The 26,945-nt window shown below is 37.5% G+C and overlaps 1 protein-coding gene across 1 annotated transcript; it reads left to right on the top strand.

Annotated features, from left to right (window-relative positions):
• The first annotated feature begins 2,209 nt into the window (after nucleotides 1-2,209).
• Nucleotides 2,210-17,935, top strand: WNT16 (Wnt family member 16). Its single transcript, XM_074195281.1, has 5 exons — nucleotides 2,210-2,355; nucleotides 3,680-4,435; nucleotides 4,530-4,783; nucleotides 6,648-6,931; nucleotides 16,060-17,935. Exons 1-5 carry the CDS (start codon nucleotides 2,210-2,212, stop codon nucleotides 16,522-16,524), a joined length of 1,905 nt encoding a protein of 634 aa, XP_074051382.1. The 3' UTR covers nucleotides 16,525-17,935.
• Nucleotides 17,936-26,945: the final 9,010 nt, after the last annotated feature.

Genomic DNA, 26,945 nt, shown 5'->3' with positions numbered 1-26,945 from the left:
GGAGTTATTTGTGAGAAAATGAAATCATATCTCTTTTTTTTTAACACTTTCAAGGGACACCAACTTGACTAGAGCAGCATGTGATGTAATGGGAAGAACTCTATTTAAAGTTGGATCTGTATTTGATTACTGGCTCTTGAAATGTTGCTTCATCTTTGTAAGCCTCAGTTTCCTTATATGTAAAAATAGAGGAGTTAGCTAAATCTCTACGGCTTTATGATCCTAATAGGTTAAAACAAACTGCATACACTTATTAAGCATCTGTGTGATTCACCTCTGCTTTATCTAGGATACATAATACATCATCCTTACCCTCAAAGAATGTACCTCTCATGGAATCAAAAGTCCTTAAATAACAATTAAGATCGGTAAGAATATGATAAAGTACATGAAATAAGTATAAAGTGCCATAAGAGTGCTGAGGAATGGCCAGGAGAGCCAGGAGAGACTTCATGGAATAGACTATAAGAATAGGGAATATATTAACAGAGTATGGACATGGAAGAGATTGAAAGTGGAACAGCAGAAAGCAGATTCACTTATCAGGAATAGAGAATTTTGTGAAGAAAGGTACCTACTTGGGAAAGTCTATGTAATAAGACTGAAACAGGGAATGTGAAAAGATGTCCTTCTGTATTACAACCACATATTCTTTAGGCATTTTGAAGAATGGTGGTTTCCTCTCTACTTCTTGATGGTGACCTAGAACTCTTGCACCTTGAAGAACAAGGAATCCCTCCTTTAGGCCACTGAACAGGAAAAGTCAGTGACTTAATGAATCTTTGAAAAGATATGACTCCACCAAATTGACATATCCCACCTACACTTCTCTTTCAATTCTTAGATGTGTCAAGTAGTTCTTTTTCCACGAGATATTCCAGAATAGTAGGAAGAGAAGTGGTGCTCTTTCCTGTGACACTGGCCACACACTGAAAGAGTTTTTACTCAGACTTTAGAGTTTTTTCCATTTCTTGAATAAGTGATCAAGTATCATTCTTGAGATGGATGTATCCAGTTTGGGGGCAACCATGAGAGTTCAAAAGTTGCTCATTACAAGAGGTGGAGCTGTCAGAGTTCCTCCACCAGAGAAAATGGCCATTGGCAGGAGGATGGACCCAATCCTTAGTCTGAATTTATAGAAGGTATGACCTGAGACCAGACAGAGTCAAGATGAAATGTAGAATGCTTATTCTGTAGTTCCACAAATTTCCATGTTCTGATGTTTATGACTCCTAGCTGATAAAACTAGGAGTAAATTAGCAAATACTTAAACATTCTCAATGAATGATGAGTCTTTTCTGTCTTTTAGCATTACTTTTGTGTATAAAAAATATCTGTCTTTTACTTGATTCATCTTGTTCATTGAGTACCTTTCTATTTCATCACTTTAGGGTGCTCCTAGACATGAACTCAAACCGTGAGCAATTTTCATCAGGACACTATCATGTGGGTTTAATGAGCTACAATGTGAAACAAGGGAGTTTAACCCTACTATGGAGAGGCCAAGCTCCCCTAGGAAATTAGTTCAGATTGGATGTCATGAGGGTCAGAGCAAAGGACCCCTTGGGGTAAAAGAAAAAAAAAGGAAGGTGCTAAATCCCCTTCAGCCCAGCAACAGTAACTCACACAGTAAAGAAATGCTTAAAGACATAAAAAGAGACTGTAGAAGAAATTTCTCTTTATTAGCAGTCAACTCCTAGAAAAGGCTGCACCCAACCAACACATGTGGCCAAAATGATTAAAGATCACTTTGCACATAGCTTCTAGTCTCAGTAACTCTTAGAAAGTGGGGAAATAGTCTGTTTTGGAAGAACACAGTCTAGAAAGTAGAGTGAAGAAAAACAGGAAAGACAGGTTACAGTCAAATGATGAGCCTTCTGAAAGCCAAGTTAAAGGGCAGAGAGTATTCAGTAGGCAATGAAGAGCTATTGAAGACCTCTGAGTGTTGAAATAATGTGAACAAAACATCAGAAAAATTAACATGGTAGTATTGTAATGTGTACAGTAGAGTGACATATAAGAAAGATGGAAAGTGAAGACACCCATTAAGAAGTTGGAGCTATTGCAATACAGAAAGAGACAAAAAGGTAAGGAAAGGACGATCACCATCCTGGTAGGGGAAGCCACTTTATATTCCTTACAATACTTGAAGAACTGACTGCACAGCCCAAGCAAGAGCCTATCGACAAAGCAGTAGAGCCTGGAGGAGATGCCCCGGACTTTCAGAGATGGCTATACCATCTTAACATCTCCATCGCTGGCACGATCCTGGTCTGAAGATTTCCATTCCATTGTTATTCACTCATTACTCTGTACTCTCAGAAGTGAATTCAAGCTTGAAGACTTATGGTCATTGTGAGTCTTGTTCCTTCAGACATAGATATGGATATGTAGGAGGCAGATCTCAGTTTCTTAATTTATGCTCATCCTCTATTGGAAATCAGAATATCTGTACTCTGACACTTCATAGAATTTCAATATGTAGGCACTCAGTAGCCAGCTAATCGGAATGCCTGGAGAATTAAAAAAAAAAACAAGTTAGAGGTCCCCCTAGAAACAGAGGCTTGAGTCATTCTCCAGGATAGATAGAAGTAAAGCAAGGTTAGATAATAAACTCTCTCACTAGTCTCCCAAGTTAGTCTTATCTCCCACTTCTTTCCCCTTCAGTTCATCCTGCAAATCCCCGAATGAGCCAACTTTCTTAAATTACCATTACCATCATTGGATCAGAGATTTAGAGCTGGAAGGAGCTTCTTAGATCAGGTCCAACTCCCATATTATTCAGATAAGAAACTGAAGTCTGTGTAAGTTAAATGACTCATTCAAAGTCATGGCCTAGCCCTGTTCAAAAATGCGAAATTATTCCCTACCTCATTACTTAGCACTGTATTATAAACTATCTTTTATTTATCTCCTTCTTGGTACTATTGTCTTGTCCCTACTTAACTAGAATCTTGAAGGGATTATTTTCTATTTCTGTACCCCCTAACCCTCCTGGACATATAGCAAGTATCAATTATTTAGTTATTGATTTAACTCCTGTAAATAGCCCAAGATTCTTAAGAAAGCAAACAGAGAGGGTGCTAAAGCCATGCCAAAAAAAAATAACATTTATGACACTTCTTTTCAGCAGATCATCTACCATCAATTAACTGAGTCCTGGAAACAGTCCTTTGCCTGATTGCACCCTCGGTCTTTTGGGAAACAATAGACTCTGATACTAGCCTGCAAGAAGCAAACAAAGGGGGGGGGGGCGGCGCAGTGGATAGAGCACCGGCCCTGAAGTCGGGAGTACCCAGTTCAAATCCGACCTCAGACACTTAATAATTACCTAGTCGTGTGGCCTTGGGCAAGCCACTTAACCCCACTGCCTTGCAAAAACCTAAAAACAAACAAAAAAGTAAAGAAAGGGTGAAGTAGAGAGGCGCTTTGTATTGAAAAGAGCTCAAATGGATGGGATGGGGCTTAACTTAGACCAAAATTCCACAAGTCGTTTCACTGATTTACCAATGTTGAAGAGTTCCATTGAGTTCCAGATTGTTTGACAGCTATGGGGAAACTTGCTGGGGGAGGGGAGGAGGATAGGGAGGATGAAGAGGGGTAAGAGGAGAACGACCAGGAGGAGGAGGAGGAGGAAAGAAAGCAAGGCTTAGCCCGGAGCTTGGGAAGGCACCCGCAGTAAGAGTGGGGCGAGGGAGAAGCAGCCCCCCGCGGCCGAGACACAAAGGGCCCCGCGGGTGGGTCCGAGGAAGCTGCGCCTCCCCACTGCCAGCCTCCCGGGAGCGCGACCGCGCAGTCCGAATGCTCCGGGCCCCGGCGGCCCCGAGGCGCGCAGTCCGCGAGCCGCCCGGCCCCGAGCGCCACCCCACCGGGCTCCCGGCTCAGCCAATGGGAGCCTGAGCGCCTGGGATAACGAGAGGCCGCGGCCGCAGCCGGACCAATGGGAAGCCCGGAGCCGCCGGGAGGGGAGGCCGGGCGGGGCAGGCGGGGAGGAGAAGCGGGATGGCCAGGGGGAAAAGATCAAACAAGTTTCTCACCTTGGGCAGCGAGGGCCGCCGGCTTCGCGGTCCCCCGCCCCGCGCCGCCCTCCAGCCGCGGAGGAGGGTGCCCGGCCGCTGTGCCCTCAGCCCGGGGCAGGGCGTGGAACGCGGCCCTCGCGGGCTCTGATCCCGGGGGGCGAGGAGGGGCGCGACGGCGGCGGCGGCGCGGCTGCGGGCCGGGCTGCCCCGCGCGGGACGCCCGCGCCGGGGCAGGGTCGGCGGGCCGGGCCGGGCCCGGGGACTCGATGCGGGGGCCATGGGCAGCGCGGCTCTCCCGGCCCTGGCCCGCCTGTGCGCCCTGTGGGCCGCTCTGCTCGCCCTGCTCCCCTGCGGCGTCCACGGCAACTGGATGTGAGTCCGGGCGGGGAGGCCGGGACCGCGCGCTGCCCGCGCAGGTGGCTTTGGGGGGGGTCCCTGGAGGGGAGGTGGGCGAGCGGGGGGCCGGGCGCGGGGGGCTGACGCGGGGCTGGGGGCCGCCGTGTCTCGCAGGTGGCTGGGCATCGCCTCCTTCGGGGTCCCGGAGAAGCTGGGCTGCGCCAGCCCGGCCCTGAGCGGCCGTCAGAAGGAGCTCTGCAAGAGGAAGCCGGCCCTGCTGCCCAGCATCCGAGAAGGGGCGCGCCTGGGCGCCCAGGAGTGCCGGAGCCAGTTCAGGCACGAGCGCTGGAACTGCCAGGTGTTCTCCGCCGCCCCGGGCCCCGGGCCCGGAGCCGCCCCGCTCCTCCTCGGCTACGAGCTCAGCAGCGGTGAGTCCACCTGCGCCCCGCGCCCCCCGGGGAGCCCGGAGCGCCCGAGGGGGCCAGAAGAGCCGACGCGCCGCAGGTGCGCCCCCGGGGCAGCGCCCGGGCCCCGAAGGGGACCCCCACACCGCCCCCCCGCGACACAAGCCCTCGACCTCCCCGTCTTCGGCTTGGGTGGAAACTCAGACTTCTGTCTCTGGGTCCCGGCCCTCCTCCCCACCCCACCCGCCCCTCCACCTCCCGCGGCCTTTTGAGACCAGCTGGGGAAACATGATGTAGGCCGCGGAGAATGCTGCTCCCCATCTGCTTCGATTTACCCAGCCGTGCCACGCATCGATCCCTGGTCAAGTGGGGAATTGTGGCAGAAGCGGAGCAGGTTTCCCCCACCGCCCCTCCCTCCCTCCATCCCCCGGAGAACCAGGCTCCCCGTTACCCCTCCAGGCACTGAGCTTAGACAGAGAGAATAAAGCCGACTGGTCGGGGAAAGTCATCCCACCCGCTCCTGGAGCTGTCTCCCCTCCACCTTCTGCCTGCTGGGGAAGGCACAAGCTATCTGGGGAAAGTTGTGAGAGTTTAAGTGTCAGTGGTCCCTCAGGTTGCCTTTGTGAGGGCAAAGGTATGAGGATGGATGTCTGGCTTTCAGACTGCAGTGCCTTCTCTGCCACATCATTTGCTTTTCCGCTCCCTGGTCTACTGATCTTTCCCCACCAACATCCTACCCCTTCCTTACATTCACTCCCCACTACCACTTGCCAGTCTTATATGTTCTACTGGGTGATTCCGCAGGCAGACGTATCTTCAAAAGTAGCAAGGATGCCTACAGAAAATAACAACAGCCAGTGTCATCCAGGCTGAGATGACAATCTGCTTTTACTAAAAAAGAAGAAAAGGTGGAGAGAACCTCACTCTGTGCAGGAATTTCTATTCTGTTTTTTAAATGTTTATATAAGATCATTTGTTATTCAAGTAATTAGTGGCAACAATGTTAATACTAATACAAGGTATGATAAATATCTTTTCCCCCCAAACCCACCATAACAATTTATGAAAACTGTTAGATACACTCACATTCAAAAGTTAGCACCTCTTACTGGCATTGCCTTAAAAACCTACTGGCAATTAGTTTTAGATTAGGTGATATTAATCAAAGGGATAAATAAACATTTCACATAATGCCAACGATGTTTTGCTCAGTTTATATGTCATCTCCTAAAAATGTCTACTTTGGAAATAAACATATCATTTTCATTTTTTTTAAAGTATGTGGTCCAGGCTTTTTGCTTTTAATCCCATTTTTGTATACAAGGTTTTTTTTTTTAACAAAAAATCACACTTTTTTTTGTTTTTAGGAAGAAAGAAAAAGGCAACTCAATATGTTTGGTGTTATAAGAATATTGTCGATATTTTCCCCACAATTCATTTTAACAAGCAGTAATTCATACTATGTTTTAAGTACTGAATGACTTGCTGAAATTTGCTTCCTTGAACAGTTTTTTTAAAAAAAAGATTAGATAAAGGGCTAATCTATAAGGAGTAATTTTACTTGACCCTGCCTGAAAATCCTTTTAAAGTGGAGGAATTTTATAAATAATGTTCCTGCTTTTTAAAAAGAGAAGGGCAATAGGAAACCTCTTGTTCTGATCCAAATTTTCTAATATTGCATTTGTGACAACTGATTTTTCCACTTAATTTAACTCAGCAGTTGATTAAGCAACTTACTCTGTGCAAACTTACAGTCCTGAGGACCAGTAGTATAAAGGTATCACTTTTTAAAGCTGCACTTCTTCCATAAAAGAACCTACAGGAAACCTATTTCAGAAATATATTGCAATGACTTTTAAACTGAATAATTACCCTTATTTTGTCATAGGCACCAAAGAAACAGCATTTATTTATGCAGTGATGGCCGCAGGTCTGGTGCATTCTGTGACAAGATCATGCAGTGCAGGGAACATGACAGAGTGCTCCTGTGACACCAACTTGCAGAACGGTGGCTCAGCTACTGAGGGCTGGCATTGGGGTGGCTGCTCTGATGATATCCAGTACGGAATGTGGTTTAGTAGAAAGTTCTTGGACGTCCCCACCAAAAACACTACTGGAAAAGATGGGAAACTGTTAGCAATGAATCTACATAATAACGAAGCTGGAAGGCAGGTATGTATTAGGACATGAAATAAAAATGATTTAAGAGCTTACAAGGTGAGGTTAAGCTTAGCCTTGGTGTAAATGAGTTCGTGTCAATAAGAAGAAAACTAAGGCATGAATGATATATGATTTTCTAAAACAGCCATGTTTTTGTTGAAGGCACACGTGCCCTTTGGGGTGCGTTTGCTAGTTTTGTGGGGCTTATGTTTCCCATAATATAAGTGAGTCTTGCTTTAGATCCCTTCAGAAATATTGATCAAAGAATCTTAGTGTCAGACGAGATCTTAGATCATTAGTCAAGCCTTCTGGTTTTTATGATAGACACTGACCCAGAAAGTGGGAAATCGCATTAACCTGTATCTAAATCCAAGCCCTCTGGTTCTCGCTGGAGAAGTGCTTCTACTAAGCTACCTTACATCTCTTGCATGAGCTCAGTAAATTGAATTCAAGTTCTCCAATGGATTATATTTAAATAAAGGAATGTTTTATTACCCACAGGGATTCCTAAACTCTTTAGTTTGACTATCTACACCTCTCTCTCTACTATGATTTTTTATAAGAATCTTTTAATGTAATTATTTCTAAAACAAAAAAAAATTACAATGTGGCCTTAAATGTTACCCACCTCATTCACCTTGTATCTGAGCCCAAGTTTTTGTTTATTTCTTCATATAGAATACACTGCAAATTTTCCTTTCGTTTTATATCTTCATATCTACGGAGAGGATTAACAATATAAATTAGATTTATCAACATTGCTGGATTACACGAATAAAACAGTGATTCTTCTGAAGCCATTGAAAACTTTTTGTGAATGTTTGACTGTAATTTTCAGCAATGCCTTGGCCCAGAAAAATCATTGCATATTTATATAATTTTAGATTCTTGATTAATAACCTAGCAAACCATAAATCTCCCATAAAATGCTGACGAATTGCCATATAAACTTGGATATAAAGTAAAACAAGTCAAAACATTTAGGAAAGGTCTTTGTCAAAAACTACCTTTATACCCTGGCTATTTTTTTTAATGTAAAAGTGAAATCAAGGTGATTCAAAATAATTTTAGCCTCTGGACATTTTATATTTAGGAAATTGAGCTACTTTGAATTTTTTAAAACTTTAAAATCAGTAAATTATATTATTTAATTTCATTCGAAATTACAGAACGTCAGTCAGAAAATTAGTAAATATATTTAGAAAATATATTTACTTTTTTCATAAATGGGTTTCCATTTAACATGAGTTAAAGAGAAATTTTCTTGATTTAAAAAACTATTTTAAAAATATGTTTATTCTGTTCTTCCAATTGTCCTTTCTTCTGCCACTAAAACCCTCATCATAAACATGAATAGTCCAGTAAAACAAATCCCCACATTGGCCATGCATGAGTATGTATGTGTCTCTCTAGCAGGAGATGAATATTGCATTTTGTCTTCAGTCTCCTGAACCTTGTGGCTTAATGTTGCATTGATCTGTGTTTTAAAGTCTTTCAAAATTGTTTTTCCTCTATATTTTCCCTGTATAAATTGTTTTACTTCTGCTCACTTCAATCTGCATTAATTCACAGATGTCTTCTCAGCTTCCTCTGAAACTGTCCATTTCAACATTTTGAATGTCACAATAATATTCCATTACATTCACATGCCATAATTTGTTTAGCCACTTCCCAATAATTCTTTAGTTTCCAGTCATTGGCTGGAAAAGAACTACTGTAAATATTTGAGTCTATTTTTTTTATAAAAGATTTATTTTGAACAAATTTGATCTAATGAATATGTTGGAATTCAATAATACATAGATAAATTTGATATATTGATATACATACATTTATTTACAGACATATGTGTTGCTTCAATCCAATCCAATTTAGAAAGAACTTCTTTTCTATTATAGGAAATGCAAGAAAAGTTAAAATATAATTAATAACCAATAGAATAACATGCAAAGTGCACTAATTCAAAGTGGAACAGCAAAAAAAAAAAGTAAAATAAATTCATTTGGTTGTAAATGATAAGAAAATGAAGGAAATTCTTGTATCTTAGAATCCCTAGTAACACTGTTAGTTTCTTTAAATTCAGTCACATTGAAGATTTATCTTTCTGTCAGAATAAGTAAAACACATAACCAAGAACATATTTTTGAAATAACTCTATCTAAAAAGATAGTGAACAGAACTAAGAAAAAAGTTATATATAACAACATTTCAATGAAAAACAACTTTGAAAGACTTTAGAACTCAGTCTGTATACAATAAATGTAATAAAAATAAACTAAAGAATTCTAATAGACATAGAAATAGGTCTCCATGAGAACACTAGCAAGTTCAGAGTTACCTTGCTTTCTGTTTTTTTCCCCCCCTAAGTTATATGGAAATATTACATTCAGTAAATGTTCATTTTGATACTAAATGATTATCTCCATATTTATTTTTAAAACAAACTTCTCAACATCAATCCTAATCTACTTCTTGCTTATTTAAACAAGCTTCTGAATTATTTTCTAAATTACAGTAATCAGTTTTGTTGTTATTGTGCCAAAGAGTTATGTGCTGCAGAAAATAATTCAGCCCACACATAAATCTCCCTGTATTGTAGACATAAGCTTTGGGGTTTTGCCAATAGTAATTTTTTTCTTTTCACACTATTCTAGCCTCACAAAAAAATTGAAGCCTATATAATGTTTCATTGTATAATATTGAGGGGAGGGATATAAACAGTTCCTTTTTTGGAATCTCTCTTAAGGTGCAGTTAATATGTTAGAATTCAAATTACATTTTGCAGTTTCCTTTTTTAAATGAAAGGATAAAACAAAAGGCCAGATTATCTTAAATAAAAGACAATCAACTCAATTTTCAGCACTGCCAATAAGGATTTTAAGGTAATAGGTATATTCAGAGTAGAGTTTAAAGTCTGTATTCAATTGTACTTTCCTAGTCTCAAAATCCCCAGACTGAAAATTTAGGGAAATGTTCCCAAAAATGTGGGTACTGGCGCTTAGTTGTGCTATGAGCAGGACAGATGATTTTCTAACCGCTGACCTTAAATACTCTGAATCCCACTAGGTTTCTGACACCATTCCTTAAGTTATGCCTCCAAGAATAATGTTGCAGAGCAGTGATTGGCCAATAGCATGAAATGATGTCTTCCAGGGGCAGTACTTCTGGGAATGATGTGACTTGGAATATTTATGGGTATTTCTTTTGGTGTGCATAGGATATTTCCATTCTTCCCATGTCCACCTCATAAACTTTTAAGTTTCCCTACCCCATAATTTGTTTTACAATGAGTAACTAAAAAAAAAAAAAAGGAATGGGCCAGACCCCAAATGTTCATTGACTAAATTTAAGAGTAGTTAAGATAGTAGCTGAACAACATATAAGCATTTAAATCATCAGCAGGTTCAAATATGACACAGACACAAACAGAACAAAATGGCTACTAGGAATAGGAATGGTATATACCATTTTACAAACTCACATTACAGTTTTTATGATTAAAATGGAATCATTTGTCAAATTTCAAAATTAAGTAAGTTAATGAACCTATATTTATCAGCAGAATTTGCTGATACCACGCTCTTGTCGGAAATGTTTCCTCCAAATCATTAAAGAGAAACAATTGCTCATGCATTTGAGTGACTTCTATCAATCCTGTATTTATGTTTTACAGTCTTAGTCATGCATCTTTGCTATCTCATTTCAAAACATTTCATCTCACTTTTGCCAAAGCAAAATACAGGGAACTTCCATGGACTAAATGCCAATTTCTTAATTGCCCTCTCAAAGTTCAGAAATGTTCCACCAAAATGCACACATCTGTTTGCAATAGTTAACAAAACATTCCTCTGTTAATATCGTTATAAACCTTAACAACTCAACTAGAGTAGAAAAAGGAATTTGCACATAACCACATAAAATTCATTCAGTTACTGCTCTCCTCTGGAGTTGCTGGCAAAAAAAAAAAGACCGTGGCATCCTTTATTTTCAAATTTACTATTTATTGTTAAGTGGTTCATTGTTTAACATTTTGTATATATAATATATATATATATATAATATAAAATATTCTTGAATCTGGTATCATATTCCTAGATGTAGAGTCCTTAGATCTTGAAATTTTATTCAGAGAATCTCCTTGTTTTTTTCTAAATTATATTATCACAATTCTAAGATGTGGTATCCTTCCCTCACTTTTTGTGTGACCTGAGGGAAATCATGAACCTTTAGGAGATCTTTTTTGTCTTTGTTTTTGGTTTTGTGTGTATGTGGGGTTTTAATCCATAAAACAGGAGTGATGATTCACCAAATAATGTGTCTTGAACACTTATTACATGTAAAACATTTTGACCTAAAATATGATACAAATCTGGTGATGGAAGATGAATTCTCTAGTCAGTCAGTACATTTAACCTTATTTCCTTTCTTCTTTTTTTTAGGTCCTCTGACTTATATAGGAATGAAATGTATTTCAACGACACAATAATTATATACAAAAATCTGTATTATATACAAATATATACATATTATATACATTTATATGTACATGTTTATGTATATATTTTTTATTTGATATATTACACTCTTTCTAGACTTTCTTATGGAAACTCAGTTTTAATATCATTGAAGATAATTTGCAATAAAAATATCATTCCTCTACTTAATAGACTTAGTAAGAGACACTCCAAATCTGTAGGAAAATGGAGTGAAAACTTTTTGAATGTTAATCCTTAAAAACTTGTTAACTCCAAGTTATTAAAAATTCCAGTTTCCATATCATTTACCACACAAATTCAGCAGGTGGTAAACTGTGGAATGAGAAAATTAATCTCTTTTATACTTTCTACCTTTCCTTTTAAAAATGCCCCCCCCCATAATGATAACTCAGGTTTCTATAGAATGTTATATTTATAAAGGTCTTTCTTCACAATAATCCTGTAAGGTTGTTAAGGTAGATGTTATTATCTTCATTTTAAAATTTAAGAAACTGAGACTCAGTGATTAAATCACTCATACAAGGTTGTACCCAGCTACTAAGCAGCAGAGGTACAGAGAATTTCTGACTTGGAGTCCAGTATTCTTTTCATTGTTCTATGCTGACTCTACTTATCTCCCCAACCACAAAGGGTAACTTGAGGCTCTTATCCAGTGCTAGGCCCCCTCAATTCCACAGATATTTAAGAAGTGCTTAATTAGTGTTCAATACACTGTCAATAAAATGGTGAAAGTGATCATTATTCCTGTCCCCAAGGAGCTTATAGTCTAATGAGGAAAGAAAGAGACAACAGCTTGTCAGTCTATGGGATGTGTATAGAGAGAACCATAAGGCAAGAAGATAAGTATTTAGAAATAATACTTATCAAATTAGGGAAGGTTTTGTGGTAGAGACTCAGTTTAAGAAGACCTTGAGGGGAAGGATTTCAATGGATAGAGATGTAGGGAAGCCATATTAGGGATGAGGGGTGGTACTCATAAAGGCTCAGATGCAGGACTGAAGAAAGAATAGTATGAGATACTCCTGGAAAGATAGTTGGATCCAGATGGAGAAGAACTTGGCCACTTTAAGGAGTTAACATACAAGATTGATGTGGGGTTGGGGTAGGAGTTAGAAATTTCTAGTTCAAGATGGGTTAAGTATTGATATAATAGCTGAATTAATATTTTAACTCTCATTATCCCTATGGAAGGCTGACTATAGATAAACTCTGAAATGCAATCTTTTTAGAGGCTAGAAAATACCTAATTGCTTAGGGGAGGAATTTTTACCCCTGGCCTTGCTAGAAAATATGAAGGTAAAGACATGCTTTGGAACTAAGAAAAAAGGTCACTGAAAAGATTTTATAATTTTGTAATTAGATTCCCTAGAATGGGAAGACTAATTGTGTAATATCAAGGAATAGTAAAGGGATGGGCCAAATTGGTCAGTCTGCTGAATTATATTGCTCAAATGCTATTTATCGGGGGTGGGAATGGGGTATTCTGGGTGGCCTGTTCTTTGATTTTTCTCTACCAGGCTTTTCATGAGACCTTAGTCTGCTATTTGGTGTAAGTCTTCCCCCCAGTTAGGGCACCATAGAGAGAGAGGTGGCATTCAGACACAAGAGTTGGGCTGCTTGTGGTAATCAGCAAGCTTTAACCTATAATTATAAATTCTTAGAATTACAACTATGAACTCTGAAAAGTGGCTTTATTTGGCATTTATTTAGTTCTTTTCTCCTAATAAACTAAAGGTACTTAACGAAATCTGACCACATAAGGTATGTAGACTATATTAATTTGTCCAGTCATTATTTTATTGGGTACATTTCAAAAACTAAGTTCTAAATTCCATAAATGTATTGGAACAACTTTATATTCCATGTTATAAATTACTTTAGAGCCTTTAAGACCCATAAAGAGTATGCCTTGCCCAAAGTTAATCAGACTTGGTCAAATATATTTTTAAGCTTCTCATAAATTAATAACTTAAGGGGGCAGCTAGGTGGAGCAATAGATAGATCACCAGCCCTGGAGTCAGGAGGACCTGAGTTCAAATCTGATCTCAGACATTTAAAAATTGCCTAGCTGCGTGACCTTGGGCAAGTCACTCTTAACCCCATTGCCTTAAATAAATAAAAAAAAATTAATTACTTAAATAGTCTTGCTGCATGAGACAGTGTGGAATAGTGGGTAGTCAGTTCTGTGGTCATAGAGGCCTAGGGTTCAAGGTCCTGCCTTTGACACCTACTAGCTGGGTAACCACCAGTAAAGTCAAGTTCTCAGAGAACACAGACAACTCTCTTTGTCTATGGAGAGGAAATTATAGAGATAAAATCTCAGGTCTACTCCTCAAAAAAAGAAAATGCCTCTCAATTTGTGAGGAATGCCTTTCCATTATTTTGTTAACATTGCAAATTGGCATCCTATATCATTCTTTTAAGATGTTATTATTTTTGAGAAGTACTGCCACTATAGCTTAGGAGATGCTCCAAATGACTGTGTAGAATTATTTGAATCATTCAGTCTCTTTAGGATCTAATGTTTAATTAGAAAAAGTGACATTACTCATAAAATATATATAATGTTTAAGTGGCCTAAAGAAGATCAAAATGTTAATCTCATGATTTTATAATTCAGATAAGAAGCTACCTAATTGTAATTGAAACTATGGGCTCATTTCTTTCACTGGTAAATTTGAAGTAATAGAACAGATGGAACAGTTCTAAATTTTTTCAAATATGTTTTCTACATGCTAAGTCTATAACTTTCTTAGTGATTTATTATCCTCTGGGATACTCTGCCATCCTCTGGGAACTGAAGGAAGATCTTGTAGTTTGGTTACTAGGATTTGCTGACTAGAAAATGTAGGTTCTGGTATATGAGAACCTACATCTACACAGATTTAAATTCTAACTGCACATTTCACACACTATTAGAGTCAATTTCATACCTAAACACTTTTCTAACTCTTATTGCACATGTTCACTGGAAATGTTTGAGATTGCTTTTTTTGTTTTCTGGGTCTGTTTGGGTGCAATTCAGAATTGGAAAGGATGACATCTTAACCTAGGATACATAGTTTTTAAAATATATTTTGATTATTACATTTCAATGTGTTACAATATATTATTCTGTAATCTTGTATATTTTAGTTTATGCATTTAAAAGAATGATTTTAAGAAAAGGTCCATGAATTTATAACAACAACAAAAAGTTAAAATCTCAAACTTAAATGATGGCTATTGACCTACCAATAGAAAAAACATGAATACTTTTAGTATTTCTTGTAGTGGGGGATAAACTTGAATTAACTATCCACATTGTCTCACCTAACCATGCTAACAATGAAGCCTCAGGGACTACAATCCTATGCAAAAGGCAAAAGAAGGTCAACTATGGACAGGTTTTCATTGCTGTAAATTAGTGCACAGAATTTTTATATAAAAATATGGTTAAATCCTAAATTTCTCTTAGTAACACAATTTTGTGAATATTAGAGATTGATTCACCTCCTGAGAAGAGACGAACATATGTAGAGTTCTGTATTTTTGTTGCTACTGATAATATAGAGGATGTTTTGATTAAGGCAGGACAAAAATAATGGGACAGAGAAATTATTTAAAAATACTAAAGGTGGGGGTTGGCAAATTAGGAGCTAAAATGGATGCTTGTGAGCTGGGCATGGGAACTCAACCACAATTGAAAACACTTGTTTCTGTGGTAAAATGTCTTCTGGGTTCCAAGCAACAGTCATACATACATGCTTTTGAAACAACCTGTGTGTAAGCTGGGGACTGTCCATATTGTTTAATTTTCCATTTGCTTTTGTCATCATTTGAACTATTTTCAGAGAGGAATAAAAAAAATCTCTCCTAGTTGCACAGTAGGGAATAAATTTCTTGAATGAAGAAATACTTGGCAAGTGTGAGCAAAACCTCAGTACCTTTCTTTAACTGTTGTAAAATGATTCTAGTGGTTGAAATCATCAAAGTCAAATGACTTTAAATTGAGGAACAGAAGATTTCCCAATGGGAATAATTGTAATAACTAAAAATACAAGGTGTCTAAAAGATGTGACTTGAATTTATTATTTGTCATTCAAGGACATTTTTACCTATGACTTCTGTCTGTTGTGTTTTTTTTAAATGAACTATTAGCTAGTAAACATTTCAATAGCATTTTTTAATGAATTAAATCATTTGTGTGAAAATGTAATGCATTCAATTTTCAGGGGCACATGTAATTTTTTATCCTTTGTAAAGACAGAAAAATATTAATTTCCTGGAATTTTTCTAAATTTACATGGTGCAGTTGTTAAATTGCTTTTATTTTGTTTCTTGTGTTTGGAAGTGTTGCTAGAAAAAAGTAGAAAGGATTCTTGAAGCAAAGTGACCCTCAACTATACTCTCTGGGGGTTGTCTAATCGTCAGTCAATCCAAAGTAGTTCACTCATGTCAAGTTTCAGGGAATTTCCAATTTGATTTTGCTTGGAAAAAAAATCCTTAATTCGATTTTAAATTGTCTAAGAAATGGGTCAAGATAGTAGATACTATCTGGGTAGGCAAAACAGGAAGAAATAGGTATTTAGAGTTCAGCTGTGAAATGAAGGAATTTCTGGGAGTTCAAAATAAAGTCTGCATATTATTTCTCTTTGATTCCAGGCAGTAGCCAAGTTGATGTCAGTTGACTGCCGCTGCCATGGAGTTTCTGGTTCCTGTGCTGTGAAAACATGCTGGAAAACCATGTCTTCCTTTGAGAAGATTGGTCATTTCCTAAAAGATAAGTATGAAAACAGCGTGCAGGTCTTGGATAAAATGAAAAGGAAGATGCGCAGGAGAGAAAAGGACCAGAGAAAGATATCAGTTCGCAAGGATGATCTCCTCTACATTAACAAATCCCCCAACTACTGTGTAGAGGACCGAAAATTGGGCATCCCAGGAACGCAGGGCAGAGAGTGCAACCGTACCTCAGAAGGTGCAGATGGGTGCAACCTCCTCTGCTGTGGCAGGGGGTACAACACCCATGTAGTCCGACACGTGGAGAGGTGTGAATGCAAGTTTGTCTGGTGCTGTTATGTTCGCTGCAGGAGGTGTGAAAGCATGACTGACGTCCACACCTGCAAATAACCTGGGCTTCATCCGGCATCCCCAAAATGCCTTGGTGGTACACAACTAAAATATAACCTAGTATATTTTTCTGAAACTGAATCGGGTCCATCAGTGAGTTGGATTTTAATCTCTAACACTCTCTTCTAATTAAAAACAAGTTCACACTTCCTTGACGTGGATTTCCTTTGAATTCCAAAGATTCAATTCAATTCAGCAAACTTTTATTCAACACCTGCCTGGTGTAAAGGTATGTTTGGGCTCATCTGTCTTTATTTAGATGCCTTTTGGGTAAGGGGACAACAAAAAAGAAAAAAGTGACCTAGGGAATCTCCAGAAAGAAACTAGGTCTATGGAGATGTCAGTTCAAGATGAGAGAAAACCTTGCCCCATAATTAGTATAAGTTGCTTAAATGTGAATTTGATTGAGCAGATATAGTAACTTTTAAAAAATATATATTCCTTACAGCAACAAGGAGCACTTAAACAAGGATGTTATCATATTTGTCAGTATTTTTGAAGAAGGTTTTATGAAGAGTTCCTGAAAAATGAAACTGTAAATAGGTTCATGGAAGTGGCATAAATGCATTTACCCTTTCATCTACTTAAAAAGGACAATTACCAAAAGTATTAGGGAAAGATACAATATCTCTTAAAATATGGTGCCTATTAAATATAACTGTAACAAAGGGAAATAGAAATCTATTTTTAAAAAATTTATAAAGTTTGTATTTTAATGTATCTTTGAAGTCTAAACACATGGATTACCAAAAAAAATCAATAAATATTATACTAATAACTGGTCATTAGACACAGACCTCAATAGAACTTAATACAAATTGCTTGAGCTATGTGATTTTGTTGAGAAAAATATCCCTGAAAGTGTTACAAATCTGTGAAGAAAAGGGTTTATTAGATGTTAACGATATTTTGAAATGTATGGAACGACATTGTTTAAATATGTAAAGACAGTATTTTGTATAGTATTTTGATGAGAATTTTTATATTTTGTAAATATAGTATTTAAGTTATATGAAATATATGAAATGCTTTAACCATATTCTTTTTAAGAACTGAAAATTAAGGCAATAAGATCATCTTTGAAATCATTGCTTTTATACAGTTCCATAATAGAAATCTTTAACTTGTTTGCTCATGTAGACTAAGGAAATTATTTCAACAGTTATATAGTTGGTTAATTCTTCCCAGAAAAAGTAATTTTTTATTACAAACGGTTTACAAGTTGTTTAGAAAATCTGTTACCTGAATAGTCCAACATAAGGTTTTTACACACACACACATACAATTTGGATTGCATAAATGGAAACTAATAAAATATCTATTTTAGTCATTTGAAAAAGAAACCTTGCAATATTAAGTACAAGGGACAATTTTGTGTATCTGTCATTGTGTTGTATTTTACTGCATTTTATACAAGACTAGGTTTCATTATTTAAATTTTGCTAATTTTCTTACATTTTAAAAAAATACATAATACATTATATATATATATATATATATATATATATACACATATACACACACACACACACACACACACACACACACACACACACACATATATCATATTGGTTAAAAAAAAATCCAGGCTGAATATTTCGATGTGCTTCAATTCTGTTTTTAGTTTACTGATGACAAAAGATTTCTTAAGCACAAAGTTGACAAGAACAGAGTATTTTCCATGGCATTCTATTGAATATATTAAGCAATTTTTTTCTCATTTTCCTTATCTGACAAGGTTAAATAGGAATTTGTGAAAAACAGCAAACCCATGAAAAATGTTGCAGGTCTAAATACTAAGATTAAGGTTAAAAGTTTAACTGTAACCCTTTAAATTTAACAACAGTTGGTCATGCCAATTTCAGGGCTTAGGAATGACCTAGGAACCATCCACATGCCTTCCCGAAAGGGGTGCTTTTTTGATTCTGAATGGGTATTTAATTAGTATAATGAGAAACAATCCACAATTCTTTTCTGCTCCGATGAATAAGTAGATAAATTAGGCAAGTGCAACCCCAACTGTAACACTGAATTTCCCATTAGCCTCTATTCACCTTATTACAACTTTTTCAATATTTCTACTATCTGCACTCAAATGAGAAATATAACTGAGGACATTATAAAGTATAGGTGGTGAAAGGCATATGTTGACATTAGCTCATCTGTATTATTTCATCTCCAAAAGTTTAAAAACTTGATACAACTATTTGATACAGTATTTCAACATTATAAAACCATACTAGGGGGCAGCTAGGTGGCATAGTGGATAGAGCACCGGCCCTGGAGTCAGGAATACCTGAATTCAAATCCGGCCTCAGACACTTAATAATTACCTAGCTGTGTGGCCTTGGGCAAGCCACTTAACCCCCATTTGCCTTGCAAAAACCTAAAATAAAATAAAGCCATACCAGGTAGCAACTCTTTAGAGTCAACTACATTATTCATTTTTTAATGTTAGGACTAGTTTTTTAAGTGCATATGATTTATAAGAATTTTAGGGAAATTTATCAGAATTAGACACCTATAATTTTGTTCTGTCTTTACAGTCATAACTTGCTATTCCTATAGCAAATGTTGGTAGAAATAAAATTTTCTGGACAAGCTAGATTGAATTCAGGAAATTCTGGAAAGCAAAGTCATTTTTTACACCTAACCTCCATTAAATAATTTATAGGTAATGTGACATTTCCAGTGACACAAATGGATATTATTCAACCACTTTTTATGATATGTAGTCCTCTTCAGAAAGTGATATATTAAGTCAAGTAAACAAAGTGGTACCATTTCTCTAGAAAGGATGAATGTCTTTCAAGGCTTTAATGTCTTCCTCAGTACTTCCTTTTAGACCCATTCTTTGAAATTTACTAGATAGATGTCTTATAATTAAAACATAATTAAGCTAAATAATAGACTACCCTGAACTTGGAGCTAATATCATCTACTTGGCAGTGTCACTAGGACCACTGAAGTACCTAAGATATAGTAAATAAGGGGACAGTCCTCAAAAATGCAGAAAGCCACAGCTGTGGCTGCCAAAACCCCCAAGATTGCTTTTGGATTTGGGATGTTGCCTGTAAATTACAAGTCTTAACTTTTACACTGAGTAAAAAAGACAGCCTTGCCCCCCACCCCATCCTTTCAGTTGTATTCAAGTTAAACGGACTCCTTTTAGGATTTTCTTGGCAAATATATTTTTGCCATTTCCTTCTTGAGCTCATTTTACAGTTAAGGAAAGTGAGGCATACAGGATTAAGTGATTTGCCCAGTGTCACATAGCTAGTTGAGTGGCTGAGGCAAGATTTGAACTTAGAAAAATGAGTCTACTGTTTCCAGGACCAGCACTCTCTGTCCATTATACCACTCAGCTTGGAAAATCTAGGGTATTCACAAAAGAAATCCAAATTACAATCTTCCTTTTTGAGTTTGCAATTGGTGGGGAGGAAGAGAACAAGCAGTGTCCAGGAAGAATACAGATTTCAGTTCTTGAAATATGCTCTAGGCATAAAAGGAAAACTACAATACAAAACTGATGTTATCTGAGATTTTATTAAAAATTGCTCTGTTTCAGATAGGGAACTTTATATATGTAAACTGCTTCTGCCAAAATAACTCTTCTATAAATTATATTTGTAGAGTCATCTAGGAGTATTGAAAGCTAAGGATTTATAAGGATTGGTGTGTCAATGGTGAAGCTTGAATCTAGGTTTCCTGGATCCTAAGGTCAGTCCTTTATCCTCTCCACCAAGCCAAATCAATAATTATATTGCTTAACACTACAGATAATACACTAATCTAAGAAATAACCATTCCCAAAAGAAATCTATAAAAGGCTAACTTAATCTATGGCATTATAGAAAAAGACTGACCTTTATTACGGCACAATACTACCAGCTTATTTACCATGTGTCATCAAAAAATCCCAAATCCCCATTTTGTGATTTCAAAGGATTCTTATTAAGATGCTAGAGAAAAACAAGACTGAAACAAAATCATGCTATTATAGAATACCTTTATTACATGTGAAAAATAAGTCACATGAACAACCTGTAGACCAGTTTGAAAAACTGTCAAAATACGTATGGAATTGTTTTTTGCCATCTTTTTTTTTATCCAACCCTATTATTTCAGCAGTATATGGAACTTATACTAAGAAGATTCTCTTTTAATAATATTAGGAATTGTTCGGCAACTTGGAATCTTAAATCTATGACACAGAATTTTAAACAATATCCTCAGGGACTCTGAGATCTCCACAGTCACTTTGCCACCTAGTGGTCTCTTCTGTTGAACTGTTTCAATGCAACAAATGATTCAAAATCGTGATTCTCACAACAGAGAAGGGCAGGTATGACTGGTGGAAGTATCCCTCTGTTCTATTTCAAATTGCTGTACATCCACCATGTCCACTCATGATTATCAACCTAGTAAAAGGAGGATCATATTTGCAATTGAAAGGGAGCCCAAAAAAGGCTTTCTTTTGGCACTTCCTCTCAGTCAGCATTTCATATTTAACAGCTACAAAAACACACACGGATGTAGCTGCTCCTCACTTTGTCTGAAAAAGGTATCCTTGGTCTCAGCAAATGTACTGAATTTAATTGTTAGCTCCAACACATCTCTGCCTTCTTCATTTAAGGGAAATGTTATTTGCTTTACTTATATTTCTCCCCTGGCAAACCAATGTTAATAGCAATGGTACTAATCTCAGAAAGCTTGGTATGAGTAGTTATAAATCCTTAAGGCTTTAGGATTCATAGTTACATCACCTAAGAAGCTACTGTTCTGGAAAGGGAAAAATTGGTATACTATAATATACTACTGTTCTGTTCTGTCTGGCTTGGTGACTCTAGAGTTTTCTTGGCAATGACACGAGTTTTCCATTTCCTTCTCCAATTCATTTTACAGAAGAGGAAACTGAGGCATTTACTATGGGGAAGATAGGAAGACAGAAAAATAACATTTCCATAGGAAAAATAAGTAAAATATATAAAAAAGGCAAAAAACTTTACTATTTTAGGGGGAAGAAAATGGAGGGAAATAACTTCATAAGCTGAAATACATATTTCATCTCTATTACAATTTCAGTGACTTTTTACTAAAATAACTCCTACATCAAGTGGTATTTCAGATATATATTCTTAAATGTCAGTGGACTTCAGAGTAGGGGCCTCAATTTTCCAAATTTTACTTTAAAATTTGCACATCCCAAATTTCAGAGGGGAATTAGATTCATCCATACTGCAGTAGGAAAAGTACTGATTTTAGAATCAGTGGACCTGGGTTCAAAACCTCACTAATGGTGAGACTACAGACAAACCAAACTGCTTTTTAACCTATCTTCCTAGAACTAATCTTCATCTGCAAAATGAGATTAGTTTCTGAGGTTCTTTCTCTGATCAAGTGGAATTTTTTCACACTGGATTAACAAACCAAACCATATTTCCCAGTGGTGGTGTGACAAATGGCAAACCATATAGACAAGAAAATAATCCAAGTACAAAAAGCTCAGAAAGATTGACTTTCAAAAAGGTTGAGTCATTTCATGTTTGTCTCTTCCTTGTCTGTTCTGTTCTGATTAAGTGAGAAAAAAAATAAGGTAACAAATTTTTGCCCTCAAGAACACATTTCCTCAATTCTACATGCTATATACTTTGGAAATTTATTTGAAACTCTTATAAACTGTATAGTGCTATTTATCATATATTTGCAGTTTCAACCAGTTCAGTCATGCATCTAAATTTTTATTTATTTTAACAATTCGTTTTCCAATTATATACAATAGTACTATGTACCCATCATTTTTTGCAAGGCTCCGAATTCTACAATTCTTCTCCCCTCCTCCCTTCCCTCCCCCCACCCCAAAGGCTGACAGTCTCTACATTGTTTCCATACCACATATTGATGTAAATCGAATGCTATGAGTAAACATAACCCCCCCCCCCAAGAAGATGGAAAACCTCAAGAATAGAGAGACAAAAAAATATATACTTTAGTCTGTGTTCAGATTTCAATGGCTCTGTCTCTGGGGCGAGTTGCTTTCCCTATCATAAATCCACCAGAGAAGTTGCCTCAATGTTTTTCCCTCAGTTGCTATTACTAGCTGTACCTCCACTCTATTTCTCCCCAGTCTCATTTATTCTATCTTGTCTCTTCTTTCATCCTGGCCCTGTCCAAAATAGTGTTGCATCTGAGTACCCTCTCCCTCAATCTTCCCTCTCTTCTATCACCTCTTCCCCCTTCATCCCAGTCCCTTTCCTCTCACCCTTCTCCAGGGCAAGACATTTTCTCCCTGAGCCATTTCTGGTGAGAATGAAGGCTCACTTATTCCCCCTTGCCCCCCCCCCCCATTGACAAAGCTTTTTTTTTACTCATGTGAAATCACTCAGCTTCTTCATCTCCTTTTCCTTCCTTCCAGTACTTTCCCCCCATCGCCCATTGATTCCATCCCTTTACCACATCATACCATTATATTCTGCTCCTTCCTATGTCTTGTCTACTTATATGCTCCTTCTAACAGTTTTTATAAATGAGAAAGTTCATATGGGTTATCAATATCTTCTTCCCATGCAGGAATACAAACAGTTCAACATCATCAAGTACCTCATAGTTAGTCCCTCTCTTCCACTCTCTCTCTCTCTCTGGGTCACCAGAGTCCTGTACTTGGTAGATCAAACTTTCTGTCCAGCTCTAGTCATCTCAATAGGAAAGTTTGAAAGTGCTGTTTCATTGAAAATCCACCTTTTCCCCTGAAAGAGGATGTTCAGTTTTTGCTGGGTAGTTGATTCTTGGTTGTAAACCAAGATCTTTTGCCTTCTGGAATATCACATTCCAATCCCTGTGCCCTTAATGTAGATGCTGCCAGATCCTGTGTAATCCTGACTATAGAGCCTCGGTAATTGAATTGTCTGTTTCTGGCAGCTTTTAGAATTTTCTCTTTGAGTTTTGGAATTTGGCTATAATATTCCTGGAAGTTTTTCTTTTTTGGGGGGGGATGACCAGTGAATTCTCTTGATTTCTATTTTACCCTCAGCTTCTAGGATCTCAGGGCAATTTTGCTGTATTATTTCTTGAAAAATGAAGTCTAGGCTCTTCTCCTGGTCATGGCTTTCAGATAGTCCAATAATTTTCAGATTATTTCTTCTGGATCTGTTTTCAAGGTCAGTTGTTTTTCCAATGAGATATTTCACATTTACTTCTAATTTTTGGCTTCTTTTGGAAGTTTTATTTCTCCCTGCTTTCTTGCAAAGTCATTGGCTTCCTTTAGTTCCATTTTGCATTTGGAGTTATTTCTTCAGAGAGCTTTTTTGATCTCCTTTTCCAGCTGGCCAATTCTGCTTAAGGCATTCTTCTCATTTGCCTTTTGTTTTGCTTTTTCCATTAGGCCTAAACTGGTTTTTAACATATTTTCTTCAGTATTCTTTTGTATGTCTTTCACCAAGCTTCTGATTTGGTTTTCATGATTTTTCTGCATGGCTCTCATTTCTAATCCCAGTTTTTCCTCCACCTCCCTTAATTGCTTTTCAAAATCTTTTTTTGAGCTCATCCACAGTCTGAGCCCATTTTCTATTTCTCTTGGAGGTTCTGGATACAGAAGCTTCGATTTTGTCATCATCTGAGTATGTATTTTGGTCTTCCATAGGACTCAAGTAATTCTCTATGGTCAGATCCTTCTTTTTCTGCTCTTTACTCATTTTCTCAATCCAAGACTTAATTTACAGCACTTCCAAGGCTTTGGGGTTGTTTTTTTCAGGAGGGGGAATACCCACTGGGACCTCTATTCCTCTAAGGTCTTATGCTCTCTAGACCGTGCTTTGATATGTAGATGACCACAGCACTATCCTCTGCCCTGGGGCTATAAGGCAGGATCCAGCTCTCTTAGTATGGAAACCCAAACTGCAACCTGGGCCTGAGTGTAGGCAAAGAGCAGAGTCCTACCCCAGGGAAAGCAGAGAAATATGCAGACTTCCCTTACTGTTTCTGGAGTTGTAGGCTCGTGGCAAGTTCTGCGGCCGGTGCACTTCACTCCGCGCTCACCCAGGTACAGCAGCGCTCTCTCACCACTGCCCCTTCAGGCTGTTGCCAATGATCTTTGGCCTTTGCTGATCTGGGTTTCACTGCGGCTTTTTATCTACCCCCTCCAAGCACACCTTTCCCGTGGAACTTCTAAGTTATCTTGGATTGGGAAAATATATCACTCAGTTTTTCTGTGGGTTCTGCTCTGCTAAATTTTGGCTAGAGCCATCCTTTGTCTTTTTGGGGTTTGGGGGGGTCAGAGTTGTCAGGGAATGCTGCCTTCATGCCGCCATCTTGGCTCTGCACCCCATGCATCTGAATTCTTAAAACTTAAGTTATTAGTAAATTACATCTGGCACAAATATAGCAAATATGTGATTACTTATGACCAGAGATAACTGTATTGAAAATGGTCAGAAAGAAAAAATGATTCTCACTTTACTAAGAATCAAAGATCAAAGTCTCTACTTCAGAAATAATTTTTAACTGCCCCGTTGTCCTGTTCTTTTTAGTCTGTCTTGATGTAAGCTTGGTTGCAAGTAAAAAAAAATTCAGAAAGCATTAAACATCATATAAGATAACCACAGTACAGATGTTTAACTTGTGATTCTAATAAAGAAAATTCAACTACATTAAAATTAAAATGAACATAAATTCACTTACAATGAGATGATTTAAAAAAATCCCGAGAATGTTAAATAATGGAAATTGCTTTCAAACTTCAGAATTGGCACAAATCACAGAATACACACACACACACACAGAGTTACAAACTAACTCATCTTTTCCTTTTGAAACTTCATTTACCCAATTTGCCTCAGTTTCCTCATCTGTAATATGAAATTACTATTTCATAATCTTTACATCAAAAGCGACATCACATTGTTGTTTGGATTCTTAAATTTCTATATACAATGCTACAGCAAAAATTCAAAGGATTATGGCATAGATGTACAGGCATGATTTAAAACTTGCAAGATAAATAGCCTAATAAATATCTGGAAAATATTACATTCACAATTATAACAAGTTTATCAGACAATACAAAAAAAGTTCATACTGAAAACCAAGAGAATAATCATCTGAAAGAAATTTGAAGTTTTACAATCCCTGATGCTGTAAAATTTATCACTTTCAATTTACAGTACTAAATGAACTGATGATTGATAATTGTTGTCCTTTGTGATGGCAAGACAAGTACATTATGTTGATCCTAATGAGGAAATGTGCATCCTCCTCACTGCCTTTTCCAGAGCCCTTTTCACCGCATGGTCTGATTAATAGTAAACAGGACTTCTGGAGGTGGCTTGGATCCAGTGGTAGTCCTTAGCCTTATAGATTTGGGGGCCTCCCATATCAGTGAGGCACCATGGCAATCCAGCAACACTGGACAAAGTGATTTTTTGGTGACAAATTTACAAAAACACAGTATATCCAAACCTGTCTCATGAGGGTCTAATAATCAGTATACTCCATGTCAAATATAAAAAGAGAGAATGTGATTTTGCTTAAGGGCCTGAAACTGTAAATTTTTTTCTTATGTAAGAGCACAAGGTGCATTTTTTTTTCTTTACATTCAGCTTAGGTACAATAAACTTTCTTCCCCCCCCCCCAAGGCAATGGGGTTAAGTGACTTGCCCAAGGTCACACAGCTAGGCAATTATTAAGTGTCTGAGGCCGGATTTGAACTCAAATACTCCTGACTCCAGGGCCTGTGCTCTACCCACTGTGCCATCTAGCTGCCCCAATAAGCTAATTAACTTTCAATAAACATTGTTTCCATCTTGAATTGTTGCTAATTTTAAGCAAGATTTTGAAATACAAAGGAAAATTATAAAATCTCCTAATTTATCAAGCCCAAGTTATTAAAATTCTGGTAATTTGCAAGTTTTATTTTCTGTACTACATACACACACACAAACACACACACACATATGTATATATATATACCATGTTAAACATTAACTTTATCCATGATTTACTCCAAGATTATGCCAATCACATCAATACATAGCCTGTAGGTAATGTCAATAAAAAACTTGGAACTGCGCAAACTCAGTAAATAGTTGAAGATGTCAAAACAAAACTAGATTTCTCTTCTATTTTTATGTAAAATGGAATATAAAATTATCTTGATTTGGCCTAAATCAAACATTTCTGAAAAGATTAGCATACCATTGGGTATTTAGAGATATACATTTAAAATAAGGAAAATGAATTACTCTTGCCAAATGTTTTTTGAAGGCTCTTTATTAACCCCCCCTTTCTATCATTTTGCTAGAAGAAATAAAAATTGATAAATTAAGGAAGGAATTTCATTTTTACAGATGTGGGCATTTAGAATACTGGTTAAAAATTGCAGAATTCCATTAAATAAGAGTGAATGATAGAGAAATACATACAAAAAA

The sequence above is a fragment of the Macrotis lagotis genome, chromosome 7 (assembly GCF_037893015.1).
Source record: "Macrotis lagotis isolate mMagLag1 chromosome 7, bilby.v1.9.chrom.fasta, whole genome shotgun sequence".
Lineage (NCBI taxonomy): Eukaryota > Metazoa > Chordata > Mammalia > Peramelemorphia > Peramelidae > Macrotis > Macrotis lagotis.
Note: the sequence above shows the minus strand (reverse complement) of the source record. Positions and strands in the feature narration are given on the sequence as shown.